This window comes from Rattus norvegicus, chromosome 1 (assembly GCF_021556685.1).
Source record: "Rattus norvegicus strain SHRSP/BbbUtx chromosome 1, alternate assembly SHRSP_T2T, whole genome shotgun sequence".
Taxonomy (NCBI): Eukaryota; Metazoa; Chordata; class Mammalia; order Rodentia; family Muridae; genus Rattus; species Rattus norvegicus.
The window spans coordinates 170,641,679-170,655,651 of NC_141534.1; the positions used below are offsets into that span (position 1 = coordinate 170,641,679).

A 13,973-nucleotide genomic window follows, 5' to 3' on the forward strand; every position below is an offset into this window, starting at 1 on the left:
TTAAAAAGAATTTGGAGTGAAAAAGAGATTGTTTATCTTTTATTTACAACTATTGACTCCATCATCTTTTTCCTCCCCATGCAAGAAAATGACCAGCCATGCCAATGTCTCAAACATTGTGTATCAAAATTTCCCAGATAGAATTACCTGTGCTCTTCTTCAAATAGGACTCTATATCATTTTACTGAATAAAAATGGCTGCTTCTTCTCAGCAGTTTCTGGAATCAAACTTAACAAGTCAGTAGTTGTCTGCACTAGAATTATATGTCTGGCTTAAATTTCTACTATTGACTTTGTTATGTGATTTCCCATGATTGTACCTGGGTAGACTTTTTACGGCCATATGTTTCCTAGAATAATCACTGTGAATTGAGGGCGATGACCAGCTCATTTCTCTGTGTGCAAGTTTCTAGAAAGAGTAATTTGTTCCATTTGAGAAAAAATGTTGAAAGACTTAGCCTAGGTAAGTGACAGCCAACATGGAAAATTGTGGTTTGATCCAAATACTAGTTTATTCTATCTCAAAGACTACATGTGGATGAACAATCAGGGACCATAAGCTCTCCAAACCAACAGAGTAACTTACCTTAGTGAATCAGTTAAAACCATGTGAGATCTTTAAAATAAATGAGTAATAAATAACAATCAAATCTGAGGGACATTAGTAGGTTTCTATTGAAACATTTTGCTTGATTCCTCCTGCCTGAAATGTTGTCAACTTCATCAAATTTCTTGAATATTTCTCAGAGAGTGATCACGGTTGAGTTCTAGAATAAGGCGGTGAGAACAAGCGAAGCAAACTGATCTGAATCTGCTTGGTCTTAATGCTGAAGATGACAGGGTTCATAAAAGGGGGGAAGAGGAAGCAGATGTAGCTCACTGTGATATGAACAATATGGGGAATATTCTTTCCAAACCTGTGAATAAATGTCAAACCAACCACAGTGCCATAGAAAACCAGGATGCAACAGATGTGGGAGACACATGTGTTGAGAGCCTTAGTTCTCTCATCTGTAGAAGCAATGCTCATGACAGTCTTGAGAATCAAAAAGTAGGAGAAACAAATAACCAAAAAATCCAAAAGTCCCATGCAAAATACAACCACAACAGGATAGAGACGATTGAATGTGATGTCAGCACAGGCTAGCTTGATGACATCTTGGTGTAGACAGAAAGCATGGGAGAGTACATGGGATTGACAATAGGGAAACCAGTGCAGGCGAATGATTATTGGCATGATTGACAGACCAGCCCTCATCACTACACCTATGCCAATCTTTATTACCCTAGTATCAGTAAGGATGGTGGTATACCTTAATGGGTTGCGAATGGCAACAAAACGATCATAGGCCATGGCAAGCAAGACCCCTGACTCCACAATAGAGAGAGTATGGATAAAGTAGGCCTGAGAGAAGCAGGCTCCATGGCCAATTTCCCTGTGATTTAACCACAGTACACCCAGAACTGTGGGCATGGTGGTCAATGTTACTCCAAGATCCGTAGCTGCCAACATACCTAAGAAATAGTACATGGGCTCATGGAGGTTATGGTCATCTTTAATGAGGAAAAGGAGGGTGCCATTGCCAAGCAGGATGGAGATATAAGCCATCAGTAATGGGAGAGAGATCAGGTGATGGGCTTTCTCCAGACTGGGGAAGCCTGTGAGCAGGAATGGACAGCTTGAGGTGTTGAGACAAATTACAGGCATTGCAGGTACAAATTTGCCTCAGGTAAAATGATAGGAAAAAGTTCCTTAGGGTTGGACTCTTAAAGATGCTACCCGCTGTGTGGATATTCAGAGCTATTGTTTTTCAACAACAATGGTAATTCACTCTTTCCCAGGGACTTTCTAGATATAGAAAAACAGGATATATAAATAACAGCTCCATGAATTTTTTGAGATTATTTCGAGAGTACTGAAATGTACATTAGAGACAAGCTATGTATGAAGAATAGACCTAGATCAGCAGTTTCAATCTGTGGGTAAGGAACCCTGTGGGTTTACATGACGTTCTCACAGAAGTCCCACATCAGATATCCTCCATATCAGATATTTATGATTCATAGCAGAAGCAAAATTATAGTTATGAAGTAGTAACAAAAATAGTTTTAGGGTTAGGGGTTCACTACAACAAGAGAAACAGTATTTAAAAAGTCACAGCATTAAGAAGATTGAGAACTATTGTTGTAGATGAAACCTTTGTAAATCCAACACTCCATATAAAGTAAAGCAAGAAATCGCTATAACTGAGTAGCATTCTGATAGTGTTGGTGCTTACAAAGTATTTTTCATGGTGTTATCTTTACTGAAAGTGTTGAGATTTGACATACCAATTTGACAGAATAAATGAGGCCAAGAAAGTCAGAACACATCTAAGTATTGTTTGAGAATCAAGTATGGATAACTAATTGCAAAATAATATAACCATATAAACAAATAAATAAAAGACAGTTAAGTTTAGACATTGAGTAAGTGCCCTGTGGGTATAAGAATTATTCAGTTGATGAAATTCTAGAGTTTGGAGGAGGCTACATGATTACAGAAAACTGACTTTTTTGTGTGTCATCACAACTAATAAATATCTCTTTTTGAGTAGAACACTGCTCTAGTATAGTCTTGCTTCTCATAACCTCTTCCCAAAAAATGTTTTCATATATTTTAATAATATGTTTCATTATGTATAATACTTCTTAATAATATGCAGTAAAAGATGACCACATGAAGGCATATATAAATATATGGCTATGATGTCACCTACTTAGAGAAGCACAAATAGAAACTGGTTAGACATGCTCACATGAACATAATTATTGTTTGAAAAGTTCACACATGCATGTTGGTTTTCTTTTAAAAGCTATGGCATTAGATGGCATTTAGTGGTGCTGAGAAGACTTTGGGGGTTCAGAATACTAAGGTACCATTGGATACATACAGATAGTTGTGTTTCAGCATCACCCAGAGAAATATAGCCATGCACTTTTCAGTTTGGTGAAGGTTATGCATCACAATGAATCTTAGTGTACTTTCAGACTTTACTCACATGATCCCTATTTATTGGGAGAACATGTCTCCTAGATGGCTGGACTTCTCTCTTCAAAATTTGAATTCCATGTCACAGCTGTCACTTTCTAATTGTAATGCAATTGAGGAGCCACTTAAGATCTGTGGTTGTCAGTTACAAGGGATGTTAAGGATTCCTGTCTTCTTCTTGCTTTTAACACGAAGTATAAGAATTCATAAGGATTGCTAAACAGAATAGATTCCTCACTTTGACTGTTGTATTACAAAAGTTGCACTGGACACACATCTGTATTATTTATCCAGACAGTTTTCAAGTCATCATATTTTCTTTTGAAGCCTATAAAAAAAGAAAGAAAGGAAGCAAGAAAGCAGGGAGGTTTGAATTTAAGCAAATATACTACACTGGATTTCAATTGAGCAGCAGATGTTGTGCCCAGCAAGTAAGGAAAGGTAAATCAGAACTCATGACATCTCCAAAGATTACATTGATTCTGGCACTGCAAAATAGGGAAAAGCACATTTTTACCATGTCAGAAAAGTAGACACAGATGACTTTAGAGAAGAAAATGACAGGGTTAGAAGTCTAAAGGTTGGAAAATTAAAATTTCAGACAGGAACTCAAAGGGAAACTAAAACACACAATTCATCTCAATGGCTCCTAACTTGTGTTCACAATCTTCTTTGCACTTCCCATTGTATCAGTTTTGCTAATTCATTATTATTAACTTTACTAATATTATTTAGGAATTTTATACATGTATCTAATAAAATATACATTTTTAATAATTCCCAGATACTTCCTCCATACCATGGCCAAAACTCCCTTCCCTTAACTTGATGTTTTCTTTGATTATAGACATCACATATTACAATCCCTCAAGAAGCCAGGCTGAAGCAGTGTAGGAGAGTCATGAAGACCCACAACCATCACCCATGGGTTCTTGCCTGAGAATGCTACTCATTTTCTCTTAGTGAAAAGTCAGATGCCTGTGGCCTAGTTTCACTAGTCCTGGTTCCTGTAAAACCCCAAAGAGTAGTACATTACATTCTCCCACTAACCTGAAAATTTGACCCTGTCCATTCTTTAATGACATTGTCATGAGCTTCAGATATTTAGTTCTATGAAGAATTTGGTCATAACACATTTTTCATCAGGCACGGCACAAAAGCCTGCCTGGTATGAGCATTTATTTCAGAAGTATTTCCTTAGGGATAAATTGTAATTTAAGTCACTCATCGCCCCTCCTTTCTTGTTGTCTTTCCTATTCTCCCTGCCTCTCCATTTCCTTCCATATTTCCTCCAGTGTACTCTGACCCTTGGGATTGTGGAATATTATAATTAGAAGTTCTAAATCCTTCACCTATATCAGGGTTTTGGCTTGAGCCTATTGACAGAAATGTAATTTAACACTATTAAGATATGAAAACCAAACACACTGGTTAGGAGTCTGGATGGCAACTGTTTTTGGAAAGTATATATTCTACCCTATTTTAGAAATCTCAGACATACATGTAAAATGGGAAATGTGTATAAATTAGAGAATAAGTAAGTGAATGGTTTTGTTGATTCAGGAATCCTAAGAAAATAAAACCCTAAACAATATATTACTGCTAATTAACCAAATGTACATATTCACTAATGTCTAATTATTCAGTGATAGGGATAAGAATACCAATCCAGTTTCTAAACTTTCTACCCACAATGATTTTTGCCTATGACAGATAGTAATAGTGATGGAGCAGACACTGAGGAAATGTCCAGCTAATGCCCGGCCTAACTGGGTCCTATCCCATGAGAGCACACCCTTGAATGTCTTAATAATATTCTGCTGTGCTCGCAGACAAGAGGTTAGCATAGTAGTTATGTAAGTGGCTTTATCTAACAGCTGATGAAATATATGCAGAGACATACATTCTTACTTAAAGTGGAGCTTAGGGAATCTTTTAGAAGAGGAGAAGAAATATTGATGGAGACAGAAGGATGAGGGACGCAACAAGAAAACATACCAAATGAAGTAACCTAGGTCTGTAGGGCTTCAGAGGCTGAACTGTCAACCAGAATGCATATGTAGAATGAATATATGCCCCCTACAAATGTAAAGAGATGTACAGGTTGGTCCTTATGTAGGACCTCTAACAGCAGGAGCAGGGACTGTCTCTGACTCCATTGGCTGCCTTTGAAACTCTTTCCTTTAACTTGGAGGCCTTGTATAGCCTCAGTAGAAGAAAATGCACCCAGTCCTACTACAGGCTGATACGACAACTAAGGTTGATATCCATGGGAGATTTCTTTACTGAGGAGAAATGGAGAGAGAATAAAGAGAGAAGATGTTAGACAGAGGGACTGGGAGTAAAGGAGGAAGAGAAAGCTGAAATTGAGATGAAAAGTGTATTAGTTAATTAAATGAGAGTGGTGGCACACGCCTATGGAACCACACACTAGTACACATTAATACAAATTGTAACTATGTGCATAATTGATAAATTTATGTTTAACAGTACTAACACATTATACTACCACCCAAAAGAAAAAGAAAGAATGTGATGTCTTTTTCTTTAACTTTAGTCAAACTGATTGGGGTAAGTTAAAATGTGAATGTGATTTCAGTTTGCATTTCTCTGATGGCTCAGGATATCAAAAATAAATATATATGAATATATAATGATATGGAAATTAAATATTTATTAGTGTTTAATGTTTTAAGTAATTTTGTATATTGTAGATCTCAGTTCTCTATCAGGCATATAGCTGGCGAAATCTTTTCCCTCCTGTAAGCTGGTTTTTCACTTGAATGATGGTGTCCTTTGTTATATCTAAGATTCTTTTAGTTGTGTAAGCCATGTTTCTCAATTGTTAGTTTTGTGTGAGGAAGTTTACTTTCAGTGCATTTATTACTTCAAATCAGCATTGAACATTTTGTTATGTAATAGGCTCTGTGTGAGATGATTTTGTTCAACAGTACACTAATGAAAGGCTGAGCACTCAGGAGAGCTAGCGTTTCTGGTTATGTAGCTTACATAGACTAAAGACATTTTCCAGCAAGTTTTATTTTGAGCTTACAATGAGTTCATTGGTCATAACTAATCCCATCATAGATCAAGATTGGTTTTGGTATTGGTGCTCAGAGCACAGATGATCCTGAATCTCCCATCGCAACTTTTTCCTCCTTTTCTAAAAGATATACAGATTTAATTCCACACTGATGAAGAGATATCTCCTTTTCTAACATTTAACTGTTGTTTTTTCTTTTATTGAAAATATTTTTTTTACCACATAATATATTTTGATTGCTATTTCCCCTTCCTCCCCTCCTCCCACTTGAATTCCCCTCCCATCCAGATCCACACTCTCTCTGTCTCTCATTAGAAACTGAACAGGCTTCTAATGCAGAAAAATAAAATAAAGTAAAATAAAATACACACTAACACATTAGAATAGAGAAAAAGAAACAGTAGGGAAAGAGCCGAAAGAAAAGCTTATTAGATCATTCTCACCCAATACTCGCTGCAGAAGTCTAGCAAGAGGTTTAATTCCATACCTCCTCACAGCTACAGTGTTAAATCTTTGTCACAACAGCATTACAGAAGGATATAAGTACTCACTAAATAATTTATTCTACCAACCAAGGGAAAATTTTGCAGTTATATGATCCAAATGTTTAACATACTTTTATTGAAAATCATAGTGATAAAAAAATCACAATGACTATAGAAAATGTTATTTTCTTTAATAGTGCAGTGGAATATTAAGAGAAAATGGTGCTTAAAAATATAAAACAATACAGACAATGTTCAAAATAATCACTTGAGAATTGTTGAACACATAGTTTCTTGCAAGTAAAGTTAGCAAGTTGACCAGTTTTCATTTATATGGGGCTTTACAGTGGCAAACCCACAGGACAGAAATGAGATAGCTGGTGGTCAAGGGCTTGAGTTTATTAGACTTAATGAACCACAATCATCTGCAAACAGGCCATTAAAATAATGCCAGAATATGCTATTCTTTCATTCTAGTAGGTACTACAGCACTAAAAGTTACTACAGCATGAATTCCATCTAATAAGGATGAAGCATAGGTTGTTGATTATGCTTCAGTGAACATAATATTAATTTGAAATTAAACTGAGTATATATAAATACTATCCTAAAAAGTTATAAAAATATAGTTTTTGTGGGTTTTATTTTTATTAACCATATGGTTTACTTATTTAATTTTAGTGTATGTATTTGAGTGTTTACTTACACCCACTCATACATGAAAGGTGCCCACAGAGATGAGAATAGCATTGGATAACCTGGGACTAAGTGAGAAGATGGGAGGCGTATGTCAGTGCTAGGAAACGAGAAGGGTAAGCTGCACGTGTGGCAGTGCCTTCTGCTTTACAGCCTCCCCTCTATTCTCTTAGTGTATGTTTTTGGTCACCTGTCCATTCAAAAATTCTGTTAAACAAGAACAAAACAAAGCAGGAAAAAAATAATTTGCCTAATAATAAAATATACAATATATGCAAAACTCAAAATATTTTCTAAAATCTGACATATTATGACACTTAGAAATCCCATTATACAAAGCAAAATACCATCTACATCAAAACATCTGTAGAGATATTACACAAGAAACATATAAACATTTGAATATTATCTATATCAAAGGTTGAGATGTTAAGTTAGGAACATATAAATATTCCTAATGAAGTATAATAAAGGCATTTATTTACTAAATAAGTGTAATAAATGAATTTGTCTAAATAAACCCAAATTTTAAATAAACAATACAAAGACATGAATTAAAGACAAAATTTTTCAAGTCACCAAAATCTTTCTCTATTAAAAGTTACTCTTCTGTCACCATTACATATTGGTAAATCTGGTGATCACAAATGTATACTGTGTCCTACTCTATCATTTAGTGTGATTGAAGCAGAGGCTTATATTTCCAGCTTCATCCTATTCATGTGATAGAACAAGGTAGCTATTTTGCTGAAGACACACCAATACAAGGTATCTATTGGCATTTGTTTTATTATGTTTTAAATTATTAAAGAGCCAAAGAAATGAGATGGCAGAGCTATGAACACTCAGGTCCAGCAATGCAGAACTTCCTATAACTCCAGATTCAGGGTGTGCTAAAGATTCGGTCATCAGGAGGCACCTGTATTTATATGAGCCTATCCTACCATACACATATATAAAATTAGAAAATAAAATGAATCTTTTTTTAAAAAACAAAACCAAACTCTTGACCATACTCATGCATTATATTGCCACATGGATAAGCTGAAAATCAGAGATCATGTGTGCAACCTTAATATATAGACTGAAGTAAGAAGAATCAAAAATATAATTCAGTAATTTCATGAAGGGATATATCCATAAAAAGTTACTTTTCTCCTAATAGGAAGAAATAAATGCACCCTAAATCCACTGGTCATGATGTCATAATGCGGGAAAGATTTCCAAGTAAATTAAACTCATCCACTCATGTTTGTCAGAACATTCTAAGCTCATCTTCAAATATATATAATATATATACATATATATATGTATATTTGTAAATGTCAATCATGATAGTTGTAAGAAGCAGAAGTTAATCTTCAGTTCCTCACAGTCTTCTGAGACTGCACTTCTTTACCGCTAAGAACAATCACTGTGGACCTGAGGACTTAGGTTCCATTCAAGGAAAACAGTCTCTGGATTCTCACTCGTATCTGTTGAGTCTTGATACTATATATAATGGGGTTCATCAAGGGTGGGAAAAGGATGTAAATGTTGCCCATGAGGACCTGAACCAGTGGAGAGAGATGCTTCCCAAAACGGTGAACCATGGTCAGACCAATGATGGGGATGTAGAAAACCAAAACGGCAGAAATGTGAGATACACACGTTTGCAAAGACTTGATTCTCTCCTCCCGGGATGCAATGGACAGAACTGTGTGCAGGATCATCACATAGGAAGCAAGAATGAGCACTGCATCCAGCAACAGGGTGCAAATCACCAGAGACAGAGCATAGAAACTGTTAAAGCGGATATCTGAACATGACAGTCGAATCAAGTCTTGGTGCAGGCAGAAAGAGTGGGAGAGGAAATGAGGCCGGCAGTAATTTAAGAACTTCAGGCGGATAATAACCGGAGGAATGAGCATAGAACTCCTACATAAGATGGCCACTCCAATCTTTATGATTCTGTCATTGGTTAGGATGGAGGAATAGCGTAGAGGATTGCAAATGGCAATGTAGCGGTCAAAGGACATGGCGAGTAGAACGGAGGACTCCATGAAGGACAAACCATGAATGAAGTAAGACTGTGCAATGCAGGCATCAAGGCTGATCTCTTGAAGGAAGCTCCAAAGGATGCCCAGCACTGTGTGCACAGTGGACAGCCCCATGCAAAGGTCTGTGAGGGCTAACATGGCCAGGAAATAGAACATGGGCTGGTGCAGGCTTGGCTCTGTCCGGATCACATGAAGTATCATGCAGTTTCCCAGGAACACCATTGCATAGATGACTGAGAAAGGAATGGCAAACAAGATATAGTAGACTTCCAGGCCAGGAAATCCAGTGAGAACAAATCTAGAGGTACTTAAGTTTGACATCAAAAAAAGAGACATTGATAAAAAGTGCAAAATATTCCTGGAGTGCTATTCTACATTACATATCCCATATTAAAATTTCTAGAAATATGTATCGATTTGGGACAAAATATGAATTTCTGTAAGCAGAGAAACTTAGACCTAATCCTTGTAGGTGTAGCAGCGTAGAAACCTCCTGTACATCATAAGCATAGACCATTCAGACCTAGTATTAAAAGACACCAGGAAAGCAGGGAGTTTTATGTTGAAACAATAATGTCTATGGACTCGGGGGATTTAGATTGTCTACTTCCCTTCTGAGAATCAGTCCTAGAGGACATAAAAGTTGTTCACAGTGATGTCATGGTTAGTATACTCCTCAGAAGAATGTGAAACTCATGGGAAATTTTTCTCATTGGTACTAGAGGGGACATTTCACTGTCTTCAGGTCTTAATGATCCCTATGGAAAAAGATCAGCTGAAGTAACATATCTGTTTTAGAATATGACCACTAATGAAAAAGAATCAAAGCAATCTTAACTGAATCTGTAATTTTTAGTGAGTATCATGGTGCTTAGCTTCTATCTGAATTATTTGTCTAAATTATTTAAATTATATATTGTATTTTTCTCAATCTATAGGAAATGCCTTTTACAAATCACATTATTCTTAATTTTAATGACCTCATTTGTAGCATAAAATAATTCACAAAGATTTGAAACTGAAGGCCTAAAAATATATAGAATTTTTATAATCTGAAGAAATGTCCATTTTAAATAAATTGGGCATTTGAGAATGTAGCACATGTTGAATGATGCAACAGTAATTAAGAAAACAAATCTGATTTTCAGCAAATGGTGCTGGTTCAACTGGAGGTGAGCATGTAGAAGAATGCAGGTTGACCCATTCTTATCACCCTGTAAAAAGCTTAAGTCCAAGTGATTCAAGGACCTCCACATCAAACCAGATACAATCAAACTAATAGAAGCAAAGGTGGGGAAGAATCTTGAACACATGGGCACTGGGACAATTTCCTGAACAAAACACTAAGGCGACAAGAATACCCTTGGGAAGTAATAGGGAGGCAAAGTTTAGAACAGAGACAGAAGGAATACCCATTCAGAGCCTGCCCCACATATGTCTCAAACACTAATGCGCTAAGATCAGGAATCGACAAATGGGATCTCATAAAACTGCAAAGCTTCTGTAAGGCAAAGGACACTGTTGTTAGGACAAAATGGCAACCAACAGATTGGGAAAAGATCTTTACCAATCCCACAACAGATAGAGGGCTTATATCCAAAATATACAAAGAACTCACAAAGTTATACTGCAGGGAGACAAATAACCCTATTAAAACAAAGAATTCACAGCTGAGGAATGCCGAATGGCTGAGAAACACCTAAAGAAATGTTCAAAATCTTTAGTCATAAGGGAAATGCAAATCAAAACAACCCTGAGATTTCACCTGACACCAGTGAGAATGGCTAAGCTCAAAAACTCAGGTGACGACACCCGCGGATCCCAGCCCACAGCAGCTCTCTGCTCCCAGACCCCGTGAGAGAGAAACCCAACTGCCTGGTCAGGTGGGCACTCCTGAGGCTGCAGAGCGGAAAAGACCACCAACACTGCTCACCCCTGCCCACATCCCTGTCCCAAGAGGAAACTGTATAAGGCCTCTGGGCTCTCATGGGGGAGGACCCAGGAGCGGCAGGACCCCTGCCTGAGACACCGCTAGAACCTGAAGGAAACAGACCAGATAAACAGTTCTCTGCACCCAAATCCCGTGGGAGGGACAGCTAAACCTTCAGAGAGGCAGACAAGCCTGGGAAACCAGAAGAGACTGCTCTCTGCACACACATCTCGGACGCCAGAGGAAAAAGCCAAAGACCATCTGGAACCCTGGTGCACTGAAGCTCCTGGAAGGGGCGGCACAGGTCTTCCTGGTTGCTGCCGCTGCAGAGAGCCTGTGGGCAGCACCCCACGAGCGAACTTGAGCCTCGGGACCACAGGTAAGACCAACTTTTCTGCTGGAAGAAAGCTGCCTGGTGAACTCAAGACACAGGCCCACAGGAACAGCTGAAGACCTGTAGAGAGGAAAAACTACACGCCTGAAAGCAGAACACTCTGTCCCCATAACTGACTGAAAGAGAGGAAAACAGGTCTACAGCACTCCTGACACACAGGCTTATAGGACAGTCTAGTAACTGTCAGAAATAGCAGAACAAAGTAACACTAGAGATAATCTGATGGCGAGAGGCAAGCGCAGGAACCCAAGCAACAGAAACCAAGACTACATGGCAACATCGGAGCCCAATTCTCCCATCAAAACAAACATGGAATATCCAAACACACCAGAAAAGCAAGATCTAGTTTCAAAATCATTTTTGATCATGATGCTGGAGGACTTCAAGAAAGACGTGAAGAACTCCCTTAGAGAACAAGTAGAAGCCTACAGAGAGGAATCACAAAAATGCCTGAAAGAATTCCAGGAAAACATAAATAAACAAGTAGAAGCCCATAGAGAGGAGACACAAAAATCCTTGATAGAATTCCAGGAAAACATAAATAAACAAGTAGAAGTCCATAGAGAGGAGACACAAAAATCCCTGAAAGAATTCCAGGAAAACACAATCAAACAGTTGAAAGAATTAAAAATGGAAATAGAAGCAATCAAGAAAGAACACATGGAAACAACCCTGGATATAGAAAACCAAAAGAAGAGACAAGGAGCTGTAGATACAAGCTTCACCAACAGAATACAAGAGATGGAAGAGAGAATCTCAGGAGCAGAAGATTCCATAGAAATCATTGACTCAACTGTCAAAGATAATGTAAAGCGGAAAAAGCTACTGGTCCAAAACATACAGGAAATCAGGACTCAATGAGAAGATCAAACCTAAGGATAATAGGTATAGAAGAGAGTGAAGACTCCCAGCTCAAAGGACCAGTAAATATCTTCAACAAAATCATAGAAGAAAACTTCCCTAACCTAAAAAAAGAGATACCCATAGACATACAAGAAGCCTACAGAACTCCAAATAGATTGGACCATAAAAGAAACACCTCCCGTCACATAATAGTCAAAACACCAAACGCACAAAATAAAGAAAAAATATTAAAAGCAGTAAGGGAAAAAGGTCAAGTAACATATAAAGGCAGACCTATCAGAATCACACCAGACGTCTCGCCAGAAACTATGAAGGCCAGAAGATCCTGGACTGATGTCATACAGACCCTAAGAGAACACAAATGCCAGCCCAGGTTACTGTATCCAGCAAAACTCTCAATTAACATTGATGGAGAAACCAAGATATTCCATGACAAAACCAAATTTACACAATATCTTTCTACAAATCCAGCACTACAAAGGATAATAAATGGTAAAGCCCAACATAAGGAGGCAAGCTATACCCTAGAAGAAGCAAGAAACTAATCGTCTTGGCAACAAAACAAAGAGAGTGAAAGCACACAAACATAACCTCAAATCCAAATATGAATATAAAGGGAAGCAATAATCACTATTCCTTAATATCTCTCAACATCAATGGCCTCAACTCCCCAATAAAAAGACATAGATTAACAAACTGGATACGCAACGAGGACCCTGCATTCTGCTGCCTACAGGAAACACACCTCAGAGACAAAGACAGACACTACCTCAGAGTGAAAGGCTGCAAAACAACTTTCCAAGCAAATGGTCAGAAGAAGCAAGCTGGAGTAGCCATTCTAATATCAAATAAAATCAATTTCCAACTAAAAGTGATCAAAAAAGATAAGGAGGGACACTTCATATTCATCAAGGGAAAAATCCACCAAGATGAACTCTCAATCCTAAATATCTATGCCCCAAATACAAGGGCACCTACATATGTAAAAGAAACCTTGCTAAAGCTCAAAACACACATTGCACCTCACACAATAATAGTGGGAGATTTCAACACCCCACTCTCATCAATGGACAGATCATGGAAACAGAAATTAAACAGTGATGTCGACAGACTAAGAGAAGTCATGAGCCAAATGGACTTAACGGATATTTATAGAACATTCTATCCTAAAGCAAAAAGTTATACCTTCTTCTCAGCTCCTCATGGTACTTTCTCCAAAATTGACCATATAATTGGTCAAAAAACGGGCCTCAACAGGTACAGAAAGATAGAAATAATCCCATGCGTGCTATCGGACCACCACGGCCTAAAACTGGTCTTCAATAACAATAAGGGAAGAATGCCCACATATACGTGGAAATTGAACAATGCTCTACTCAATGATAACCTGGTCAAGGAAGAAATAAAGAAATAAATTAAAGACTTTTTAGAATTTAATGAAAATGAAGGTACAACGTACCCAAACTTATGGGACACAATGAAAGCTGTGCT

The 13,973-nt window shown here is 37.6% G+C and overlaps 2 protein-coding genes across 2 annotated transcripts; both read right to left on the reverse strand.

The window, feature by feature from the left end:
- Nucleotides 1-754: 754 nt before the first annotated feature.
- Nucleotides 755-1,708, reverse strand: Or51b6b (olfactory receptor family 51 subfamily B member 6B). The gene is given in 1 exon segment (NM_001000153.1): nucleotides 755-1,708. A coding segment is annotated over 1 exon segment (954 nt).
- A 6,977-nt stretch (nucleotides 1,709-8,685) lies between these two features.
- On the reverse strand, nucleotides 8,686-9,630 carry Or51v8 (olfactory receptor family 51 subfamily V member 8). The gene is given in 1 exon segment (NM_001000154.1): nucleotides 8,686-9,630. A coding segment is annotated over 1 exon segment (945 nt).
- Between the last annotated feature and the right edge of the window lie 4,343 nt (nucleotides 9,631-13,973).